The sequence below is a fragment of the Pristiophorus japonicus genome, chromosome 6, assembly GCF_044704955.1.
Source record: "Pristiophorus japonicus isolate sPriJap1 chromosome 6, sPriJap1.hap1, whole genome shotgun sequence".
Lineage (NCBI taxonomy): Eukaryota > Metazoa > Chordata > Chondrichthyes > Pristiophoridae > Pristiophorus > Pristiophorus japonicus.
Genome location: NC_091982.1, coordinates 250,145,847 through 250,170,090, shown reverse-complemented (window position 1 = coordinate 250,170,090; position 24,244 = coordinate 250,145,847). Strand labels below are relative to the sequence as shown.

General features: G+C 45.9%; 1 protein-coding gene across 4 annotated transcripts in view; it reads left to right on the top strand.

Moving 5' to 3' along the window:
- The window catches only part of abcf3 (ATP-binding cassette, sub-family F (GCN20), member 3), an 83,438-nt gene that overhangs the window by 25,373 nt on the left and 33,821 nt on the right, over positions 1 to 24,244 (top strand). For all 4 annotated transcript variants that reach the window (XM_070883815.1, XM_070883816.1, XM_070883817.1 and 1 more), the window contains 4 exons: positions 2,579 to 2,676; positions 7,200 to 7,322; positions 19,910 to 20,176; positions 23,530 to 23,610. In XM_070883815.1, coding sequence (XP_070739916.1) covers positions 2,579 to 2,676; positions 7,200 to 7,322; positions 19,910 to 20,176; positions 23,530 to 23,610 — 569 coding nt within the window. The remainder of the gene's footprint in view (positions 1 to 2,578; positions 2,677 to 7,199; positions 7,323 to 19,909; positions 20,177 to 23,529; positions 23,611 to 24,244) is intronic.

Below are 24,244 nucleotides of genomic sequence, written 5' to 3'. Positions count from 1 at the left end.
CTCTGGGTGAAGACATTTCCCCTCAAATCTCCTTTTGCAGCGCAGTCACTATCATTTCGCAAATCTGGCAGCCAATTTGTGTATAACAAGATCCCTCAAACAGCGATTGGATAAATGACTCGATATTCTGCTTTCGGAGGTGTTGATTGAAGGATAAATGTTGACCAGGATGCTAGGGAAATTCCCTTAGCTACTCATCCAATAATGCTATTTTACACCCCTCAACCAACAAACAGTCTGAAAATGCTGCGCTCCCTCATTACTGCACTGAGGGTTCAGTGTGCTAAATTCTCTAGATTGGTGCTTGAACCACATGGGCCAAACTAGCACTTGGCAGTCAGGCTGTGGTTTCTGCATAGCATGCTGGTACAGATCTCCCAGCCATCAGTGAGAGCACTTACCTCCCCGCACTTGTACAAAGTTATTTCTTTGTTTGAGCCTTTGTTGTGGAAATTGCTCATTTACAGCACAGGCACTTCTCTCGGATTGTAGACCATCTGCTGGAATATAAAGCATTCATTAACATTCCCTGGTGGCTTAGTGTGTAACTGTACTGAAAATTAGTGGCGTTCTCTACTTCAGCTTATCCAATCGTGGACCAACAAACTAGTTGCAGAGTTTGCTCTACAGCTGAAGCAGTCTGAGCTCGATAAAGCCGAAGTTGGACATATTGATGCGATAGAAAGAACTCTCATTTCTGTAGCACCTTTCTCAACCTCAGCATGACCCAAAGTGCTTTACAGCCAATGAAGAACTTTTGAATTGTAGTCACTGTTATAATGTAGGAAAGACGGCAGCCAATTTGCACACAGCAAGATCCCACAAACAACAATGAGATACTGACTGGATCATCTCTTTTTGTGTCAGCCTGGAATATGTGCTCAAGTCTCGAGTGAGGCTTGAGAACTCACAACCTTCTGATCCAGAAGTGAGTGACACCCACTGAACTAACAGTTTCTCGGGAATGCTATCTTGGGGGATTTGCTTTTGAGTTTAAAAAGATACGATTTTTCTCCACTTATTTTTGTTTTGTTTTTTGTTCTACCCCTTTCAAAGCTGCCAAAATAGTCCATTGAGTGAGGGGGTTGTCAACTCTGGTTTGACATATTTCTGGTTGGAAGTATTTCTGGAGGTTTCATCACTTGACCTCCTGCCTCCCAGTAAAACCACAGATGCAATTTCTTTTTATAACTGATGGACAAAAGTGTTCAAAGACAATGAAAATAACACACAATGCTTTTTTTGACACTCCGATGATTTTTCTCCCAGGCTGTTTGCAGCAGTTCAGGAGATGTCAGCCATAGTTCAGTGGGTTTGGACTCTCCCCAGAGAGAGCACTGCACTGTCGGAGGTGCCGGCTTTCGGATGAGACGTTAAACCGAGACCCGTCTGCTCTCTCTCAGGTGGACGTAAAAGATCCCAGGGCACTATTTCGAAGAGCAGCAGGGACGTTCTCCCGGTGTCTGAGCCAATATTTATCCCTCAATCAACATCACTGAAACAGATGATCTGGTCATTATCACATTGCTGTGTGTGGGAGCTTGCTGTGTGCAAATTGGTTGCCGCGTTTCCTTCATTACGACAGTGACGACACTTTGAAAGTACTTCATTGGCTGTAAAGCACTTTGAGACGTCCGGTGGTCGTGAAAGGCGCTCGAGAAATGCAAGTCTTTTTCAATTCCTGGAGATATAAGGACATTCCTTGAGAGTTGGAATCCTCACTGAGTGAGAGGGCACAGATTTAGATCCTGTACCTTATGTAAGGTGCTGGATGGGAGGAGAACCGTGTGGAGTATAAACACCAGGTTAGACTAGTTGGGCTGAATAGCCTATTTCTGTGCTGTACTGTCTATATAAATCTAGAACAATATCATCAAACTACAAGCAGAAAAATCTGCCAAGAACAATGCCTCTTAGCTCCACCAGTGCGATCCTTTCCATTGCCCATGTTGCAACTTTAGACGCTTTCCGTCACTCTGCATGACCTTGCAGGGCATCACGGTTTGCTCATGACTTCTCTTGTTTCAAAGAGAGGGCAAATGGGTTGGGATGTTGCAGTGGCCTGTAAGCAAGACCACTTGCCCATCATTCAAATAAGAGCTTACTATTATTGGCTAGAATGATGCCAACACTGAGTTATTCAGTCACAGTTGAGTGGGTCAATTCCCCGCTGTACCCAGGGTTAAGGAGGAGGAAAAAAACAGCCAATGTTATTGATGACTCTCCTGATCGGTGCCCCCTGATAGAAAGTGTGTCAGTGAGGACACAGTGGGCATGATTGGGTTGTGTTTCCCCCCCACCACCCCGCCCCAGGACAATCAAATAACCTGCCTGGATTCGTGCATGAAGAATGGCCACTTGAGTGACGGCTGCTGGCACTTATGTATCCAAGAAAGGAGATCAGCATCTTCAGGAGAGAAGGGGATGAATTTTCGGATGGGGGCGAGTAAAGAATACAGTGTTGAGGCTATCCCAGTTTCCGGGGGTAGTTTGACGTACATAACTCTGAGGAAGAATCTCCAAGTAAATCGAAGTGAACTATTTCATTTTCTCCTACTTTCAAATTGTGTGATTTCAGACGGTAGATGCTAAGAAGCTGGAAAAAGCTGAAGCCCGCCTAAAAGCGAAGCAAGAAAAGAGGACCGAGAAGAGCTCACAGAAGACCGCAAGTCCTTTGTAAGTATTGGGATTTGTGTGCATGCCTGTATGCTGGATCTGAAGGGGTGGGTTGTGTATAAGCTGCTAATCTTGGGAATGTATGACGCGTGAAAGTAGAGAACTTTAATAAACTTGAGCTCTTCAACCTTGAAAGAGTTATCTCCTTGTTCTGCTCCTTCTTAAATGCTGTTCATCTGTAATAGCGTTCTGAGGAAGGGCTTGTACCTAAACCCTCAACTGATGTGTTTTAGGAACATAGAAACCTTTACTACTGCCTTCTGAAAGTCTATATAGACAATATCCATAGACGCTCCCCATCCAACATGCTAATAACCTCCTCAAAAACTGCAACTAGATAAGTCTGACTTGAGGCACCCTTTACAACTGCCTGACCACCTGAGTGTCTCCAGAACTTTCTGTTTTTAGTTAAGATAAAGAAAATAGCCTGGGCCAAAATTTTGAGATTTCAATGCAGCAGGTTCAGAGCGTGAGGGACAAGTTTCGGACAGTCACCAAGCTACAACAGGTTATCGGGAAGGATGGGCGAGGCCAGGGCACTGGGCTCATTAAGAAATGGGTACACAGTGTAATGGGGAGACATTGGGTTGATATTTTGGAAAAGCAATGATCAAGTTTATATTGTGCTGCATCACATGGCCAGTACATTTGAATGCTTCACCCATTGGCTTGTTTTTAATGTGCAGTGATTGTGATGGGTCCACGTGCCACCTGAACCGATCTTATGTCACATTGTTTTCCCTGCGGAGTTGAGTTTCTCACCACATGCCTCTAACATAATCCAAAAGCATTGAAAACAAATAGTAAAAAGGAGCGTTTTACAGACCTTGCCGTATCGTGCTGTTGATTCTAACCAGTCGGCTTGGCAGGTCCAGTCAGGTGCCAACAGTTCTCAATGTTGAGTCACTCACCTCAGCCCTGCTGTTGTGAAGAGGCAACTAGCCAGAGACGGGCTATATTGGCTGGGGAAAGAAACGTTGCCTTGGAGTCAGCTCTAGGTTGTGCTTATTCATCTGTCAAAGAGTAACATTGGTACAGTCGTGTGAGGAAGTGCACAGCACAGGGAGTATATCGCTTTTGTTTTGTAAAACTTTGTTTTCTCACCAAAAATAAATAAGTCCTCTCAGCACATGTTCTGCCCCTTTGAAGTCACCCAGCAGGACTCTAGATTGTGCTGTGCCTGCTTCCCATTCCCACTGTTGCTGGCAGGCAGCCGAACTCTGACATTGTGCTTGAGGGAGGACCCAGAATCCTGGTCAACCGAGTCGTAAGGTATGATGCTTCTCTTCACTGACTCTCGCTCATCTGTGGAAGGTCAGTTTGCCTTGCTAAAATTCCCTTGCTTCGATATTGAAATTGAGTAGCAATACTGTTGCATTTGATTTGTGCATCTTATCTTTGTATGCAGTTCCTTAACACTAGCTGAAAATGCCACTTTATTCTAAAGCGACGTGTATGATATAAAATAAAAATATCTCAGAAGATTTGAATGCTAAAAGTGTGAAGTCTCTTCACATTGTTTCATTCTCCTCTTTTGGATGGACTGTTCAAATGTGTTTCTGCCCCAAAAACTGTTGAATCGCACTGTGTTAATGGATAAACTTCAAAGACCCCTTTGAAGTCTGGTTTCTCTTGGAGCTACTGGCTTTGATGTGGCTTCTCCTTTGACACTCTCGGAGCTTTCTCTCACACGAGAAGTTGGAAATACATTCCTGTTACAAGAAGTTGATGTTTTCTTTTTATGTTCTGGTTGTTTTTTTATTTTAAAAGAGTAAGATTGCCGATTACTCATGACTCCAAATTTGCGGGTTATTTTTGGGGCACGGGAAAGTTCGAGACTTGCTGTTTCTTTGAACTGTTTGAACGTAGGGCGTTGGTTCGAGCTGGATTCGGTCGCAGATCTCCAAGATGAAAGGACCGTGCGTTACTGATCTAAATATTTTTCTATTCCTCGCTGATAACTGGAAAAGAACATCTGGTGCTTCCCGTGGCTCAGTGTTTGAATGCACTGCCCGATGTGGTTCTGAGCCATGCAGTCCACATTGGATTTCAATGCTTCACCAGATATTTTTCTCATGGTCAGCACCAGCAGCCACTCCCGCTCCCACAAACCAAGTTGTGTGATTTTATACGATAATATTGTCCAGAAGTGGAGCAGACAAGCTCGTTACTGTAATTAACTCACTGAATTGGTGTGCATTCTCTACTCTTCTATTAACCTTCAGACAGCAGAAAAATAAACATCAACAGACATAGAATCATAGAAATCTATGGCACAGAAGGAGGCCTTTTCAGCCCATTGTGTCCACGCCGGCCGACAAAGAGCTACCCAGCCTAATTCCATTTTCCAACTCTTGGTCCGTAGCCCTGTAGGATACAGCACTTGAAGTGCATATCCAAGTACAGTTTAAATTTGATGAGGGTTTCTGCCTCGACGACCCTCTCTGGCATTGAGTTCCAGTCCCTCACCACCCTCTGGCTGAAAAAAGTTCTCCTCAACTTCCCTCTTATCCTTTAACCAATTACTTCAAATCTATGCCCCCTGGTTATTGACCTCTCTGCTAAGGGAAATTGGTCCTTCCTATCCATTCTATCCAGGCCCTTCATAATTTTATACACCTCAATAAGGTCTCACCTTGTCCTCATCTGTTCCAAAGAAAACAAACCCAGCCTATCCAATCTTTCCTCATAGCTAAAATTCTCCAGTCCAGGCAACATCCTTGTAAATCTTCTCTGCACCCTCTCTAGTGCAATCGTATCTTTTCTGCAATGTGGTGACCAGAACCTCATGATTTAAGCTATAAATTGCAAAAAAGCTTTATTGAAGGAGAGAGCAGCTCCAGGTAGAGTCTGTCGAAGGTACCAGGCAATCTGGAAACCTACTCTGCCCAGACATTCCCACCTATACAATCGCACTGCCTGCCAGAAAGGCAAGATGGGGTCACCTTGGAGCCTGATGACGCGCTAGGAAGGATTCTCTTCTGTTCAGTTGAGGCATGACATTCCCATGTAGGGCCAGGCTTCAACCATGCAAGTCTGTCCACAAAGGCAGGACCCTCGAAATCCCCCTCACTAAGCTGAACTTGAGGGACGTCGCTGAAGTGCTTGAATCCTGAACGCACGTGGTTCCCAGCATGTACCTAACTGAATCCAACAACCTCAAACGGTCTGACATAGAAACATAGAAAATAGGTGCAGGAGTAGGCCATTCGGCCCTTCTACCCTTCTGACAACGCAGAGGCAAGCGAGGTAGAGCTCAATATCGTTGGCTTACCTGTGGAAGCTGACTCCATGTCACCATGGGGCACCATGTAAAGTAGGGCGAAGGGTGGTTCTTTGTGGGACTCCGAAGGTAACACTGTATGAAGAGAAGTCACTGCTAGAGATTGGTAAGAATAGTCATTATCATCATCATAGGCAGTCCCTCGAAATCGAGGAAGACTTGTTTCCACTCTAAAAATGGATTCTTAGGTGATTGAACAGTCCAATACAGGAATTACAGTCTGTCACAGGTGGGACAGACAGCGGTTGAAGGAAAGGGTGAGTGGGAAGACTGGTTTGCTGCACGCTCCTTCCGCTGCCTGCGCTTGCTTTCTGCATGCTCTCAGCGATGACAAGAGTAGTCACATGGTGCTGGACAACAGAGGAGAGGCAATAGAGGAGGATGTCAAAGGCTGCAGAGAGGACGAGGAAGGATAATGCACCATGGCGATGGAGAATGTTGCTCGGGACTTTAGTTAGGGCTGTTTTGGTGCTGTGAAACTGGATTAGAGAGATTCGGATGGGGAGTTGTGAGGGGGATCGTTATGGAGTGGGGAGGGAACAAAAAGTTAAAAGGACATCGGAGATTGGCGACGGTGGTAGTTAAGAGGCCAGGATGGTTTTCTTGAAGGGTTTTGATGGCGGACAGCACATGGTAAGAAGGATCTATTTACAGTGGCAATGAGCATGAGGCTGGGAAGGGGAGGTAGATGATCAAGAGCCAGAAATCCAAGACATAGGGTCATAATCTCAAGATAAGCACCAGATTTTAAAAAGGGGAAGGTTGGAAGAAACTTCATGCAAAGAGTTACAAGAGAGTGGAATGCCTTGTCACAAGTTTTGATCAATGCTAAATCAACTATAGCATTCAAAGAGATGTTGGATCATTATTTAATCAGGAAGAATATGGAGAAAATGGGACTGTATAAGATCAGCCCCAAGAGGGGCCTAGTTCATTGCAGACAACAAGGGCCAAATGGCCTCCTCCTGTGCTAAAACTTCTATTTGTATAGGACAAGTGAACGAGCCGATCAACAAAGACACAGTAGCATAGCTGAGGTCAGCAGTTCAGTGTTGGGAATTGTGTGCCCCGACCCATCACTCCATAGTACAGAGTGTTGTAGCGCTCCCAAGAGTGGCCCATCAGCAAGACCCTACTTGTGATTGTAGCATGTGACAAAATATACAGTGACGCTCGTCCAGAGATGCCTTTTCTGTTGTCAGCCGTTGACCATAAGGGTATGTTTTCTGATTTGTTCTAGGGTTCTTGAAGAAGCCTCAGCCAGCCAAGCTTCCAATAAGAAGGAAAATCGCTTGGAAGCCTCAGGAAAGAACAAGTCGTACGATATTAAGATCGAAAATTTCGATGTCTCCTATGGAGACCGGTGAGTATTGCTGCTGATAACACATGGATATTGTTGGGGGAGATGGCTCACCAGGGGAAGACAGCAGCAGCCAAGTTCATGGCACCGTGGGTTGCTCTGCTGCACAGGAGGGCAGGAAAAAAAATGGAAGAGCTCCAGTGATATTTGATTCTATTGTAAAGGAGATAGATGGGTGTTTCTGCGGTCGCAACCGAGACTCCAGGATGGTATGTTGCCTTCCTGGTGCAATGGTCACAGATGTCTTGGAGCGGCTGCAGGACATTCTGAAGGGGAGGGGTGAACAACCAGTTGTCGTGGTGCATATAGGTACCAACGATATAGGTAAAAAGCAGGATGAGGTCCTATAAGCTGAATTTAGGGAGCTCGGAGTTAAATTTAAAAAGTAGGACTTCAAAGGTAGTAATCTCAGGATTGCTACGAGTGCCACGTGCTAGAGGAGTGGTGCAAGAGGGAGGGATTCAAATTCCTGGAACATTGGAACCGGTTCTGGGGGAGGTGGGACCAGTACAAACCGGACGGTCTGCACCTGGGCAGGACCGGAACCAATGTCCTAGGGGGGAGTGTTTGCTAGTGCTGTTGGGGAGGGTTAAACTAATATGGCAGGGGGATGGGAACTATGCAGGGAGACAGAGGGAAATAAAATGGGGACAGAAGCAAAAGATAGAAAGGAGAATAGTAAAAGTGGAGGGCAGAGAAACCCAAGGCAAAAATCAAAAAGGGCCACTTTACAGCAAAATTCTAAAGGGACAAAGACAAGCCTGAAGGCTCTGTGCCTCAATGCGAGGAGTATTCGTAATAAGGTGGATGAATTAACTGCGCAGGCAGCTATTAACGATTATGATATAATTCGGATTACGGCGACATGGCTCCAGGGTGACCAAGGCTGGGAACTCAACATCCAGGGATATTCAACATTCAGGAAGGATAGACAGAAAGGAAAAGGAGATGGGTAGCGTTGCCGGTTAAAGAGGAAATTAATGCAATAGTAAGGAAGGACATTAGCTTGGAGGATGTGGAATCGGTATGGGTAGAGCTGCGGAATACCAAAGGGCAGAAAACGCTAGTGGGAGTTGTGTACAGACCACCAAACAGTAGTAGTGAGGTTGGGGATAGCATCAAACAAGAAATTAGGGATGCGTGCAATAAAGGTACAGCAGTTCTCATGGGCGACTTTAATCTACATATAGATTGGGTTAACCAAGTTGGTAGCAATGCGGTGGAGGAGGATTTCCTGGACTGTATTAGGGATGGCTTTCTAGACCAATATGTCGAGGAACCAACGAGAGAGCTGGCCATCCTAGACTGGGTGTTGTGTAATAAGAGGGGACTAGTTAGCAATCTTGTTGTGCGAGGCCCCCTGGGGAAGAGTGACCATAATATGGTAGAATTCTTTATTAAGATGGAGAGTGACGATGTTAATTCAGAGACTAGGGTCCTGAACTTAAGGAAAGGTAACTTCGATGGTATGAGACATGAATTGGCTAGGATAGACTGGCAAATGATACTTAAAGGGTTGACGGTGGATAGGCAATGGCAGACATTTATAGATTACATGGATGAACTTCAACAATTGTACATCCCTGTCTGGAGTAAAAATAAAAAGGGGAAGGTGGCTCAACCGTGGCTAACGAGGGAAATTAGGGATAGTGTTAAATCCAAGGAAGAGGCATATAAATTGGCCAGAAAAAGCAGCAAACCTGAGGACTGGGTGAAATTTAGAATTCAGCAGAGGAGGACAAAGGGTTTAATTAGGAGGGGGAAATAAAGTATGAGGGGAAGCTTGCCAGGAACATAAAAACTGACTGCAAAAGCTTCGATAGATATGTGAAGAGAAAAAGATTAGTGAAGACGAACGTAGGTCCTTTGCAGACAGAATCAGGTGAATTTATAATGGGGAACAAAGAAATGGCAGACCAATTGAACAAATACTTTGGTTCTGTCTTCACTAAGGAAGATACAAATAACCTTCCGGAAATACTAGAGGTTTGAGGGTCAAGCGAAAAGAAGGAACTGAAGGAAATCCTTATTAGTCAGGAAATTGTGTTCTGGAAATTGATGGGATTGAAGGCCGATAAATCCCCAGGGCCTGATAGGCTGCATCCCAGAGTACTTAAGGAAGTGGCCCTAGAAATAGTGGATGCATTGGTGATCATTTTCCAACATTCTATTGACTGGATCATTTCCTATGGACTGGAGGGTAGCTAATGTAACACCACTTTTTAAAAAAGACAGGAGAGAAAAAGGGAAATTATAGACCGGTTAGCCTGACATCGGTGGTGGGGAAAATGTTGGAATCAGTTACTAAAGATGAAATAGCAGCGCATTTGGAAAGCAGTGACAGGATCGGTCCAAGTCAGCATGGAATTATGAAAGGGAAATCATGCTTGACAAATCTTCTGGAATTTTTTGAGGATGTAACTAATAGAGTGGACAAGGGAGAACCAGTGGATGTCGTGTGTTTGGACTTTCACAAGGCTTTTGACAAGGTCCCCCACAAGAGATTGGTGTGCAAAATTAAAGCACATGGTATTGGGGGTAATGTATTGACGTGGATAGAGCTCTGGTTGACAGACAGGAAGCAGAGAGTCGGAATAAACGGGTCCTTTTCAGAATGGCAGGCAGTGACCAGTGGGGTGCCGCAGGGTTCAGTGCTGGGACCCCAGCTATTTACAATATACATCGATGATTTAAATGAAGGAATTGAATGTAATATCTCCAAGTTTGCAGATGACACTAAGCTGGGTAGTGGTGTGAGCTGTGAGGAGGATGCTAAGTGGCTGCAGGGTGACTTGGACAGGTTAGGTGAGTGGGCAAATGCATGGCAGATGCAGTATAATGTGGATAAATGTGAGGTTATCTACTTTGGTGGCAAAATCAGGAAGACAGAATATTATCTGAATGGTGACCGATTTGGAAAAGGGGAGGTGCAACGAGACCTGGGTGTCATGGTACATCAGTCATTGAAGTTTGGCATGCAGGTACAGCAAGCGGTGAAGAAGGCAAATGGCATGTTGGCCTTCATAGCTAGACGATTTGAGTATAGGAGCAGGGAGGTCTTGCTGCAGTTGTACAGAGCCTTGGTGAGGCCACACCTGGGATATTGTGTTCAGTTTTGGTCCCCTGATCTGAGGAAGGACGTTCTTGCTATTGAGGGAGTACAGCGAAGGTTCACCAGATTGATTCCTGGGATGGCAGGACTGACTTATGAGGAGAGACTGGATCAACTAGGCTTGTATGCACTGAAGTTTAGTAGAATGAGAGGGGATCTCATAGAAACATATAAACTTCTGGCGGGATTGGACAGGTTAGAGGCAGGAAGAATGTTCCCGTTGCTGGGGAGTTCCAGAACCAGGGTCACAGTCTAAGAATAAGGGGTAAACCATTTAGGACCGAGATGAGGAGAAACTTCTTCACTCAGAGAGTGGTTAACCTGTGGAATTCTCTACCGCAGGAAGTTGTTGAGGCCAGTTCGTTAGATATATTCAAAAGGGAGTTAGATATGACCCTTATGGCCAAAGAGATTAAGGGGTATTGAGAGAAAGCAGGAAAGGGGTACTGAGGTTGAATGACCAGCCATGATCTTATTGAATGGCGGTGCAAGCTCGAGGGGACGAATGGCCTACTCCTGCACCTATTTTCTATATTTCTGTGTCTGGGTCTGTTGTAAGCTAATGATGGAGATTAATTGTCATGTTATCCAACCATTATCGTTGTATTGTGCGACTACCAGGATGGTAGAAGGTGAACTAGATGGAGCTTAGTCTTTTTTTGTCTAGGAATTCCTATTTATATATAAAGGTCGTTGTGTATAGGATGCTAGTGCACCTTTCCCTTGTATATTGGGTTATGGGAGAGTGACCTTTTCTCCTGGCATCCCAAAGCCTAAGCTATGTGTCTCCTGTCCTATAGGGTTAGATTCAGAAAACCATAGACTGGTTATTGTGTGTGCACATCTGCACGGAATGGGCCTAAGGGGGATAAAAGGCAAACAACTGCACAAGTAGCATAAAAGACTTCTTGTTCTTTCAATTGTCCCTGTGGATTACAAAATTAGACTTGACTGGCCTTGGAGCTTAGGGAACCTGGAAATTCCCATAGTTCCCATTTGTCTGCGTCCTTGCGCTCACGATATAAACCAGCATCGCGAGATAGACGAGTGATAGCTCACCTGATGACGGGTCACTGGCCTGCATTGCTGTCGACTCATTTATCTTCAGGACCATTGTCACTGTCGGGAGAATCACCTGTCCCTGCTCAATAATGGAGCATCGAGGTAGCGGGGGTAAAAGCCCATGCAAAACCTAATGGTACCTGGGCCAAAAGTGTGCACTCAACACCTTCCTTATCTATAAGGCAGCCTTTACTGAGACATACAGGATAATTATGTTTAGTGGAAGTATTGCCAGGTGCTTAATTAGTTTTTGAACAAACATCTTGATATTGGATCTGTTAAATTGTCCTGTGGAGCTTTTTATATCTTGCATTAGAAATGAACACCCCAAGGTGTCCAATTACCTTGCACGTGATGTCAAATATATGGAATAAATTCAGAGTGAATATTAACACCACTGTCAGCCAGTGAGCTGGAGACGGGGCAGGACGGGACTTGTGATTTTAATTTAGGATTCCTGAGCTCATGATCGTCAGTTCAGCAGGGTGATTTCTCCAGCACAATGCAGTGAGTGGAGGTTAGCTACACAACACGAACTGTGGGTAAAAACAATCCCAGTCACTTACTCCAGGTGTGATTGACAGGAGATTAGCCAATCATCTCTATTGTGGCCGGGACTTGTGTCACTATATTGAGCCATACATAAATCCAGGGTTGCTCAACCCTTGTGTCTCCGTGAGCTGCGGAGATGGGCACCGTGTAGCCTCGGGGCCACATGTAAAGTGGAAATCCATACAGTCCCATTAATCTCCATAATCGCAAACAGATCTGTGTTCTTTAGGCTTTATCCGCACCGTCAGGCCCACAAAATTCAAACAATGCAAGTCAGCAAATAAGAAATATAAGCGCAGCTGGGTTGCGAAGCTGGATGCCAGAATAGGCACGGATCCGTCAGGTGCAGGTTTCAGAAAAGGCCAAACTCCTCAAGCTAAGTGTCGCTGGCAGCACCTGGCGTCTGGGATTCCAATTTGAATCCCCTTACGGGTCAACAATCTGTCAGCGCTGTTTCCTATATTACTTTTCTGAGGTACCTCCTCTCCGCAACAAATGTCCATGACCAATATCTGGTTCAGGGAAGGGGTCGTGACACCCGCAACCCGGTCTGATCTACACTTGACTGCAGTCCCACACTACCTGGTTGACTGTTAATGCCCTCCGGGCAGCTAGGGATGGGCAACAAGACTGTCCTGTGACCAAATATATATACCAGCACAAACTAGGATGAAACTGTCATGGTGGGATGGGTCCAAATCCCAGCATGAGCAGTTTGAGAATTTGAATTCAGTTTAAATTCTAGGTTAATGTGGAACCGAAACACTGACATAGACCAGTTGGACTGAATAGAATCATAGAAACAGAAATTTACAGCACGGAAGGAGGCCGTTTCAGCACATCGTGTCTGCGATGGCCGACCAAGAGCTATCCAGCCTAATCCACCTTCCAGCTTTTGGTCCATAGCCCTGTAGGTTACGACACTTCAGGTGCATGTCCAAGTATTTTTAAATGTGGTTAGGGTTTCTGCCTCTACCACCCTTTCAGGCAGTGAGTTCCAGACCTCCACCACCCTCTGGGTGAAGAAATTTCCCCTCATATCTCCTCTAAACCTGCCCCCAATTACTTTAAATCTATGCCTCCTGGTTGTTGACTCCTCTGCCAAGGGAAACAGGTCCTTCCTATCCACTCTATCCAGGCCCCTCATAATTTTATGCACCTCTATCAGGTCTCCACTCAATCTCCTCTGTTCCAAAGAAAACAGACCCAGCATCTCCAACCTTTCCTTAGCCAAAATTCTCCGGTCCAGGCAACATTCTTGTAAATCTCCTCTGCACTCTATCCAGTGCAATCATATATTTCTTGTAATGTGGTGACCAGAACTGCACACAGTACTCCAGCTGCGGCCGAACCAGTGTTTTATACAGTTCAAGCAGAGCGTCTTTGCTCTTGTATTCCATGCCTAATAAAAGCAAGTATTCCATTTCCCTTCTTAACCACCTTAACTATGGCTTGCTACCATCAGGGATCTGTGGACCTGTACTCTAAGGTCCCTTTGTTCCTCCACACTTTTCAGTGGCATACCATTTAATGTGTATTTCCTTGCCTTGTTAGACCTCTCCAAATGCATTACCTCACACTTATCTGGATTAAATTCCATTTGACACTGTATTGCCCACCTGACCAGTTGATTGATATCTTCCTGCAGTCCGCAGCTTTCTTCTTCATTTTCGACCACACAACCTATTTTAGTGTCATCTGCAAACTTCTTAATCATACCCCCAACATTCAAATCCAAGTCATTGAAATATACCACAAAAAGCAAGGGACCCAGCACTGAGCCCTGTGGAACCTCACTGGATATAGCCTTCCAGTCACAAACACCCATCAACCATTACCCTTTGCTTCCTACCTGAGCCAATTTTGGATCCAATTTGCCGCATGGGCTTTTACTTTTGTGTCCATTCTGCCATGTGGAGCCTTATAAATAGCTTTGCTAAAATCTATATACACTACATCATACGCACTGCCCTCATCGACTCTTCTGGTTACCTCCTCGAAAAATTCAATCAAGCTAGTCAGATATGACCTTCCCTTAACAAATCCATGCTGACTGTCCTTAATTAATCCACGTCTTTCCAAATGAAGATTTATTCTGTCCCTCGGGATTTTTTCCAATAATTTTCCCACCACTGAGGTTAGGCTGACTGGCCTGTAATTACTCGGGTCTATCCCTTTCTCCCTTTTTAAACAAAGGTGCAACATTAGCAGTCCAGCAGTCCTCCAGTTCTCTGTCACCACACCTGTAGCCAGAGAGGACTGGAAAATGATGGTCAGAGTCTCTGCTATTTCCTCTTTTGCTTCTCTTAACAGCTTGGGATACATTTCATCCGGGTCTGGGGATTTATCCACTTTCAAAGTTGCTAAGCCCCTTAATACTTCCCCTCTCATTATGTTTATCTTGTCTAATATTTCACATTCTTCCTCCCTGATTGCAAAGTCTGCATCGCCCCTCCCATTTGTGAAAACAGATGCAAAGTATTCATACCCACGTCTTCTGCCTCCACACACAGGTTTCCTTTATGGTCTCTAATAGGCCCTATGATATAGCGAGATTAGCCTGTTACTGTGATGTACATTCCATGTAAAGGAAAGCTGTTATCAGTAAAAGTGACCATGAAATGACCAAAACCCATCTGGTTCACTAATGCCCTTTAGGAAAGGAAACCAGTTGTCCTTACCTGATCTGGGCCTATGTGACGCCAGTCTGACACTAAAATGGTTGACTCAACTGCCTCTGAAGTGGCCTAGCAATACACTCGGGTTGTATTAAACCATTACTGGTGACCCTGCCTGAACAATAAATGCCATTCTCGCCAATGATGCCCGCTTCCCAAGAATGAATAATATAAAATGGAAAGACACATCTAATGTGCCTGCTTTTCAGAACCCACTTCCTTAACTGTTGTTGTTATGAACCTTAACATTTCCTCTTCCAAGCGAGAGCTCACAGATACTCCAAGTGTTCTAAAAGTCAATCTTTCAATATTTGTCCGAGACAATTGTCTGGGATAGAGCTGGCATGCTTTTTTATTTTAATGTTTGAAATTGAGAATTTTTTGATCAGGTAAATGGAGAGACACTATTTTCAAAGGACAGTGAGTTGATAACTAGGTGACATAAATTTAATATCACCAAAAGAATGAAGTAAACATAGAAATAAGAAAATAGGTGCAGTAGTAGGCCATTTGGCCCTTCAGACCTGCACCACCATTCAATAAGATCATGGCTGATCATTCACCTCAGTACCCCTTTCCTGCTTTCTCTCCATATCTCTTGATCCCTTTAGGCATAAGGGCCATATCTAACTCCCTCTTGAATATATGCAACGAACTGGCATCAACAACTCTCTGCGGTAGAGAATTCCACAGGTTAACAATTCTCTAAGTGAAGAAGTTTCTCCTCATCTCAGTCCTAAATGGCTTACCCCTTATCCTTAGACTGTGTCCCCTGGTTCTGGACTTCCCCAACATCGGGAACATGCTTCCTGCATCTAACCTGTCCAGTCCCGTCAGAATTTGATATGTTTCTATGAGATCCCCTCTCATCCTTCTAAACTCCAGTGAATACAGGCCCAGTCAATCCAGTCTCTCATCATATGTCAGTCCTGCCATCCTGGGAATCAGTCTGGTGAACCTTTGCTACACTCCCTCAATAGCAAGAACGTCCTTCCTCAGATTAGGAGACCGAAACTGAACACAATATTCCAGGTGAGGCCTTACCAAGGCCCTGTGTACAACTGCAGTAAGACCTCACTGCTCCTATACTCAAATCCCCGAGCTATGAAGGGCAACATACCATTTGCCTTCTTCACCGCCTGCTGAACATGCATGTCAACTTTCAATGACTGATGTACCATGACACCCAGGTCTCGTTGCACCTCCCCTTTTCCTAATCTGCCATTCAGATAATATTCTGCCTTTGTGTTTTTGCCACCAAAGTGGATAACCTCACATTTATTCACATTATACTGCATCTGCCATGCATTTGCCCACTCACCTAACCTTTCCAAGTCACCCTGCAGCCTCTTAGCATCCCCCTCACAGCTCACACCGCCACCCAGCTTAGTGTCATCTCCAAACTTGAAGATCTTACACTCAATTCCTTCATCTAAATCATTGATGTATATTGTAAATAGCTGGGGTCCCAGCACTGAACGCTGCGGCACCCCACTAGTCAGTGCCTGCCATTCTGACAAGGCCCCGTTTATCCCGACTCACTGCTTCCTGTCTGCCAACCAGTTCTCTATCCACGTCAGTACATTACCCCCAATACCATGTGCTTTAATTTTGCACACCAATCTCTTGTGGGGGACCTTGTCAAAAGCCTTTTGAAAGTCCAAATACACGACATCCACTGGTTCTCTCTTGTCCACTCTACTAATCACATCCTCAAAAAACTCCAGAAGATTTGTCAAACATGATTTCCCTTTCATAAATCCATGCTGACTTGGACCGATCCTGTCACTGCTTTCCAAATGCACTGTTATTTCATCTTTAATGATTGATTCCAACATTTTCCCCACTACTGATGTCAGGCTAACCGGTCTATAATTACCCATTTTCTCTCCCTTTTTTAAAAAGTTGTGTTACATTAGCTACCCTCCAGTCCATAGGAACTGATCCAGAGTCGATAGACTGTTAGAAAATGATCACCAATGCATCCACTATTTCTAGGGCCACTTCCTTAAGTACTCTGGGATGCAGTCTATCAGGCCCTGGGGATCTATCAACCTTCAATCCCATCAATTTCCCGAATACAATTTCCTGACAAATAAGGATTTCCTTCAATTCCTCATTCTCACTAATCCCTCGGTTCCCTTGTATTTCCGGAAGGTTATTTGTGTCTTCCTTCGTGAAGGCAGAACCAAAGTATTTGTTCTACTGGTCTGCCATTTCTTTGTTCCCCATTATAAATTCACCTGATTCTGACTGCAAGGGACCTACGTTTGTCTTCACTGATCTTTTTCTCTTCACAGTTTTTGCAGTCAGTTTTTATGTTCCCAGCAAGCTTCCTCTCATACTCTATTTTCCTCCTCCTAATTAAACATTTTTTCCACCTCTGCTGGATTCTAAATTTCTCCCAGTCCTCAGGTTTGCTGCTTTTTCTGGCCAACTTATATGCCTCTTCCGTGGATTTAACACTATCCCTAATTTCCCTTGTTAGCCATGGTTGAGCCACCTTCCCCATTTTATTTTTACTCCAGACAGGGATGTACAATTGTTGAAGTTCATCCATGTGATCTTTAAATGTTTGCCATTGCCTATCCACCGTCAACCCTTTAAGTATAATTTGCCAGTCTATTCTAGCCAATTCACGCCTCATACCATCGAAGTTACTTTCCTGAAGTTCAGGATCCTAGTTTCTGAATTAACTGTGTCAGTCTCCATCTTAATAAAGAATTCTACCATATTATGGTCACTCTTCCCCAAGGGGCCTTGCACAACAAGATTTCTAATTAGTCCTTTCTCATTACACATCACCCAGTCTAGGATGGCCAGCCCTCTAGTTGGTTCCTCAACATATTGGTCCAGAAAACCATCCCTAATACACTCCAGGAAATTTTCCTCCACTGTATTGCTACCAGTTTGGTTAGCCCAATCTATATGTAGATTAGCGTCGCCATGATAACTGCTGTACCTTTATTGCACACATCCCTAATTTCTTGTTTGATGCTGTCCCCAACCTCATTACTACTGTTTGGTGGTTTGTACACAACTCCCACTAGCGTTTTCTGCCCTTTTGGTATTCCGCAGCTCCACCCATACAGATTCCACATCCTCCAAGCTAATGTTCTTCCTTACTATTGCGTTAATTTCCTCTTTAACTAACAATGCTACCCCACCTCCTTTTCCTTTCTGTCTATGCTTCCTGAATGTTGACTACCCCGGATGTTGAGTTTCCAGCCTTGGGAACCCTGGAGCCATGACTCCGTGATGCCAATTATATCATATTTGTTAATTGCTGCCTGTGCAGTTAATTCGTCCACCTTATTACGAATACTCCTCGCAGTGAGGCACAGAGCCTTCAGGCTTATCTTTTTAACACACTTTGCGACTTTAAAATTTTGCTGTAATGTGGCCCTTTTTGATTTTTGCCTTGGGTTTCTCTGCCCTCCACTTTTATTTTTCTTCTTTCTATCTTTTGCTTCTGCCCTAAACCCCTTGGAATATCTTTGCCTGTCCTCAAAAATCTCCTTAAAACTTACCTTTTCGACTACACACTCCACTAACTCCACTTCCCTTTGCTCCCCCCCTTCCTGTTTTGATCCAACGCCCACCAATGGGTACGTTAGAGGCACGTTATGAGTCTATTACTGCATCCATGGCGAGACCCCCGCTGAAACCAGACGACTCTGAGCATACTGGGGATCAAAGCTGGAACCATCCTGGTCTACATACCTGAGTGTCACATCACCCACTGAGCCATCGGGGGAGTGTCACAGCACCCTCAGCCACTGAGGGGAGAGTGTCGCCGCCCCTGCTGTGGGGGGAGGGGGGGAGAGTGTCGCTGCCCCTGCTGGGGGGAAGAGAGCATCACCACCCCCACTGGGCCATTGGGGAAGCTCCAATGTGTTCTTTGTATGTTCTTTTCAGAGTTTAATCGGTGACACATGGCTTAATCGATGAATCGGTGACACATGTTGCACCCTTACTAAAAAATCATTTTGGCAATGAGGTGAATTTGGTCAATGGTTGATTTCATTGTTTTTAATAGCATGCAACATTACGTGGGGCTTTGCTAGAGCAAATACAGAGGAACTATTTCCACTGGCAGGAGGGTCGGTAATCAGACACACACTTAAGAACCAGAGGAGGATGAGGCGAATTCTTTTCTGTAGTGAGTCGTTATGATCTGCAATTGACTGCATGAAAGAAGGGCGGTAGATGCAAATTCAATAGTAACTTTCTAAAGTGAATTGGATAAATAATTCATAGAATCAGAATGATATGGCACAGAAGGAGGCATTCAGCCCTCTGTGCCTGTGCTGGCTCTTTGAAAGAGCTGACCAGTTAGTCCCACTCCCCTGCTCTTCCCCATAGCCCGACAAATTTTTCATCTTCAATTATTTATGCAATTCCCTTTTAAAAGTTACTATTGAATCTGCTTCGTAGCCCATGTGTGGTCCTTTTATTTTCATATTTCCTTTCTTCCAGCGCATTCTGCGTAATTTATTTTTCCTCCTGTCCCAGCTTGTTCTTTTGCCAATTACTTTAAATCTGGTTACCGACCCTACTGCCATTGAAAACAGTTACTTTTTATTTACTCTATCAAAAACATTTATGATTTTGAACACCTCTATCAAATCTCCCCTTAACCTTCTCTGCTCTAAGGAGAACAACCCAACTTCTCTGATAACTGAAGTACCCTCTCCAAGGCCTTGACATCCTTCCTAAAGTGCGGTGCCCAGAATTGAACACACTACTCCAGCTGGGGCCGAACCAGTGTTTTATAAAGGTTTTGAATAACTTTCTTGCTTTTTTACTCCATGCCTCTATTTATAAATCCAAGGATCCTGTATACCTTTTTAACAGCCTTCTCAATTTGTGTACACGCATACCTCCAGGTCTCTCTGTTCCTGCACCCCCTTTAAAATCGTACCATTTAATTCATATTGCCTCTCCTTATTCTTCTGACCAAAATGAATCACTTCACACTTCTCTGCCATGTATTTGTCCATTTTCAGGATTATGGGGGAAGAGCAGGGGAGTGGGACTGATTGGATTGCTCTTTCAAAGAGCCGGCACAGGCATGATGGGCCGAACGGCGTCCTTCTGTGCTGTAAGATTCTATGATAAAAGTACACAGTATTAAAATATTGGGGAAGGGGGTTGTATTTTAAAATCTGGCCTCTCCATTTCAGGACCTTGTTGACTGGCGCTGAGTTGCACCTCGCTTACGGTAGACGTTACGGTTTGGTTGGTCGAAACGGCTTGGGGAAAACAACGCTGCTGAAGATGATGTCGGCGCGGAGTCTCCGCGTCCCGTCGCACATCAGCATCTTGCACGTGGAGCAGGAGGTGGTGGGTGACAACACGCAGGCGCTGCAGAGCGTACTGCAGTGCGACACGGTGCGCGAGGGCCTGCTGCAGGCGGAGAAGGAGCTGACAGCAAAGCTGAACGCTGGTCTGTAAGTAAAGACCCACGGTGCAAGGACTCTGCAAACACGCAGCGCTCAGACAACCGCTCGCTGGGTTTCTCAGCTGGTGCTGGAAGGTGTTCCCTGATTCGGTCTCATAACCCATATGTTGGCCCTCTTATTTTCATATTCTAGATTTTTTTTCGCGGTGTCTCTGAGCCCTCGGTTCTGACGGACCAGATTGCTTTCAAAGTGCCCATCGTCCAGGTAAATTCAACAAGCCCAACATTAGAAAAAATTTGCATTTCTATAGTGCCGTTCATGGCCTCAGGACATTCCAAAGCGCTTCACAGCCAATGAGGTACCTTAGAAGTGAAGTCACTAGTTATGCAGGGAAACGTGTCCGCCAACTTGAAAACAGCAATGAGCAGATAATCTATTTTTGCTGCTGTTGATTGAGGGATACATTGTGGCATGGACACCTTGAGAGCACCTTGTTCTTCTTTGACCAGTGCCATTGGATTTATGTCTCATCCTAAATACGACATGTCCGACAGTGCAGAGGTCCCTCAGTACGGTGTCAGCTGTGGCTCAGTGGGTAGCACTCTCGGCTCTGAAGTCGGTAGGTTGTGGGTTCAAGTCTCGCTCCGCGTCTCGAGCACAAATCATTGGCTGACACTTCAGTGCAGTACTGAGGGAGTGCTGCACTGTTGGAGATGCCATCTTTGGGATGAGACGTTAAACCGAGGCCCAGTCTGTCCTCCCAGGTGGACATTAAAAAATCCCATGGCACTATTGAAAGAAGAGCAGGGAAGTTATCTCTGTGTCCTAGCCAATATTTATTCCTCAATCAACATAACAAAAACAGATTATCTGGTCATTGTCACATTGCTGTTTGTGGGAGCTTGCTGTGCGCAAATTGGCTGTTGCATTTCCTACATTCCAATAGTGACTACACTTCAAAAAGTACTTAATTGGATGTAAAACACTTTTGGACGTCTGATGGTCATGAAAGGCGCTATAGAAATGCAAGTCTTTTTAGACTCTATGGGCTAGAAATTCTGTTCTCAGCGATAATTGTATTTTTTCGCCAAAAATAGTTATCTCAACGCTATCGCTATGAGGCCGTAAATTCAAGCTTTAATTTGTGCAGCGGTAAAAATCGGCGTTGCACGAGGATTTGTGGCGCAAACTGCAAATTTTCTGCAACTTTACTCCGAGGCTGATACCGCTTGCGAGAGAGGCCTTGGAAGGGGGGAAAACAACAAAAAATAAATTGCAAAAATAACAAAACATTCACAAGACAATTAACTAGTGAATCGCTGCAAAAGAATTAAAAAATAGAAACTTTGACTTGCCTTTTTTGCAGGTCTTCATACTTACTGCTGATCTAAGGGCTGCAACGCAGCTTTTTCCTTGGCGTTTTTTTCATCCTAAATAGGGATGCGCTCCGAGCCAAATTTTTGCCGAAAGCGATATTTCGAGTCTTGCATGGCGGTGCTCCTCTCTCCAACGGTGTTTGAAAAGTGCCGCCGCAAGACTTCTCCCATTTTGCCGCCGCACCGTTTTCTGCCAAAAACGACGAAATATCGCTATAAAAACGGGTGCAAGGTTACCGAATTTTTAGCCCTATGTAACTCCACATGCTGAAGACTGTGGAGTGAGGTTTGAACCCACAACCTTCTGACTTGGGCGTGAGTGTTATCACTGAGCCACGGCTGATTACAACAGAAGAGAGAGTTGTCGCTATATCTTGTTTTACTGGTCATATCACACAATCTTACTTGACTTTGAGGCAGTAGAATAAGTATTCCACTGGACCATGACTTGGGCTGTAAACTGCCAAACAGATTTATTAAACTATAAATGGATTAGTCAACAGTAGTAACGGTGCACTAGATTTACAGTGGTTACAGACTTAACCTTGGAAGGTGGGAAACAGCCATTGCATCGGACTTTAGTGAGCAAAACTTTTCAATCCAGTCATCCCTGTTTGCCAGCTGTCTTTTATCAATAAAAAATTCTGCTTTAAAGGAATATAAAGTGTTTTAATAGCGCTGTGTGATTGGTACTCCTCAACTCTACCCACCCGATACCTACGTGTGGGGGCTGTTCCTCCAGATTAAGGACTGTCTTTGGCTCCTGTTTGGTCCATTGAATAATGTAGCTCCTCTGCAGCTGTGGTGAGCTTCATCATAACTTGGTGTTTCTCCCAGCTATCCATGGTTCAAAGGAACACATGAATTGATGGAAGCTATTGTAATAGGGATAGTACTGTCCCAGTACCTCCGTTGGTAGTCAGTGTGCAGCTGAAACACACAGGGCAGAAAGTCCCATGTTTGATCTCCAGTCGGGTAACTTGGTGCCAGTGTTGACCTCAGTACCTCCAGCTAGGGGTCACTGGGTCCGCTCGCCCGCAGCCAGGGGTCACTGGGTCCGCTCGCCCGCAGCCAGGGGTCACTGGGTCCGCTCGCCCGCAGCCAGGGGTCACTGGGTCCGCTCGCCCGCAGCCAGGGGTCACTGGGTCCGCTCGCCCGCAGCCAGGGGTCACTGGGTCCGCTCGCCCGCAGCCAGGGGTCACTGGGTCCGCTCGCCCGCAGCCAGGGGTCACTGGGTCCGCTCGCCCGCAGCCAGGGGTCACTGGGTCCGCTCGCCCGCAGCCAGGGGTCACTGGGTCCGCTCGCCCGCAGCCAGGGGTCACTGGGTCCGCTCGCCCGCAGCCAGGGGTCACTGGGTCCGCTCGCCCGCAGCCAGGGGTCACTGGGTCCGCTCGCCCGCAGCCAGGGGTCACTGGGTCCGCTCGCCCGCAGCCAGGGGTCACTGGGTCCGCTCGCCCGCAGCCAGGGGTCACTGGGTCCGCTCGCCCGCAGCCAGGGGTCACTGGGTCCGCTCGCCCGCAGCCAGGGGTCACTGGGTCCGCTCGCCCGCAGCCAGGGGTCACTGGGTCCGCTCGCCCGCAGCCAGGGGTCACTGGGTCCGCTCGCCCGCAGCCAGGGGTCACTGGGTCCGCTCGCCCGCAGCCAGGGGTCACTGGGTCCGCTCGCCCGCAGCCAGGGGTCACTGGGTCCGCTCGCCCGCAGCCAGGGGTCACTGGGTCCGCTCGCCCGCAGCCAGGGGTCACTGGGTCTGCTCGCCCCCAGTGTTGGAAAGTGTGGGTATGATGGTCAGATGAGGATAGGTTCAGGCTTGGCTTTGAGCTGCCTACCAATGCTCTCGGATGTGAAACATGGCCACTTGCGCTGAGGTATTTAGGGTGACTAGCATACCACGTACTGTATCCCAGTGAAAGTCAGGAGAGGAGTTAAAATGGGAAAGACAAAGATGTACTTCACCTTCGAGTTAGTGATGTCGGAGTTCAGCCTGTAAACTGTAGATATAATTGTCTTTGTGACTTTTTCTTGCAGGAGTGATGGCACCGAGAGCGGCAGGCTAACAGAAATTTATGCCAAATTGGAGGAGATCGAGGCAGACAAGGCTCCGGCCAGGTATGTTTAGAATTAATAAGCCCGAGACGAGAGAATCCTTTAAGAACAGTAGTTCGTTCCAGAGCTTGGGAGGTAACCGGTTAATGCGCTATCGAGAAACATTTATGCCACGACAACAGTCGGGGTCACTAATGGCCTCAGTGACCCCTGACCTTGAGAGACGGGAATATCAGCCGTGGTTGCTATGACCCAAAGACCCAGCTGGGAAGTGTGTGTTTGGATGGCATATGTGGGTGGGATTGGGATCAGTTGTGTGTCTCGCCCCGCCACCCACAAATCACCTACTGACACTTGATGTGAAGGACAGTCATTTGGCAAAGTAGCAGAGGGGCTGCTTGTGTTGGGGAACGCACCCCAGCACCTTTTGGGAATGGACAAAGGAGCAAATGAGAACATACAGTGGTACATAGGAACAGGAGGAGGCCATTCAGCCCCTTGAGCCTGTTAAACATAGAAACATAGAAAATAGGTGCAGGAGCAGGCCATTCAGCCCTTCTAGCCTGCACCGCCATTCAACGAGTTCATGGCTGAACATGAAACTTCAGTACCCACTTCCTGCTTTCACGCCATACCCCTTGATCCCCCGAGTAGTAAGGACTTCATCTAACTCCCTTTTGAATATATTTAGTGAATT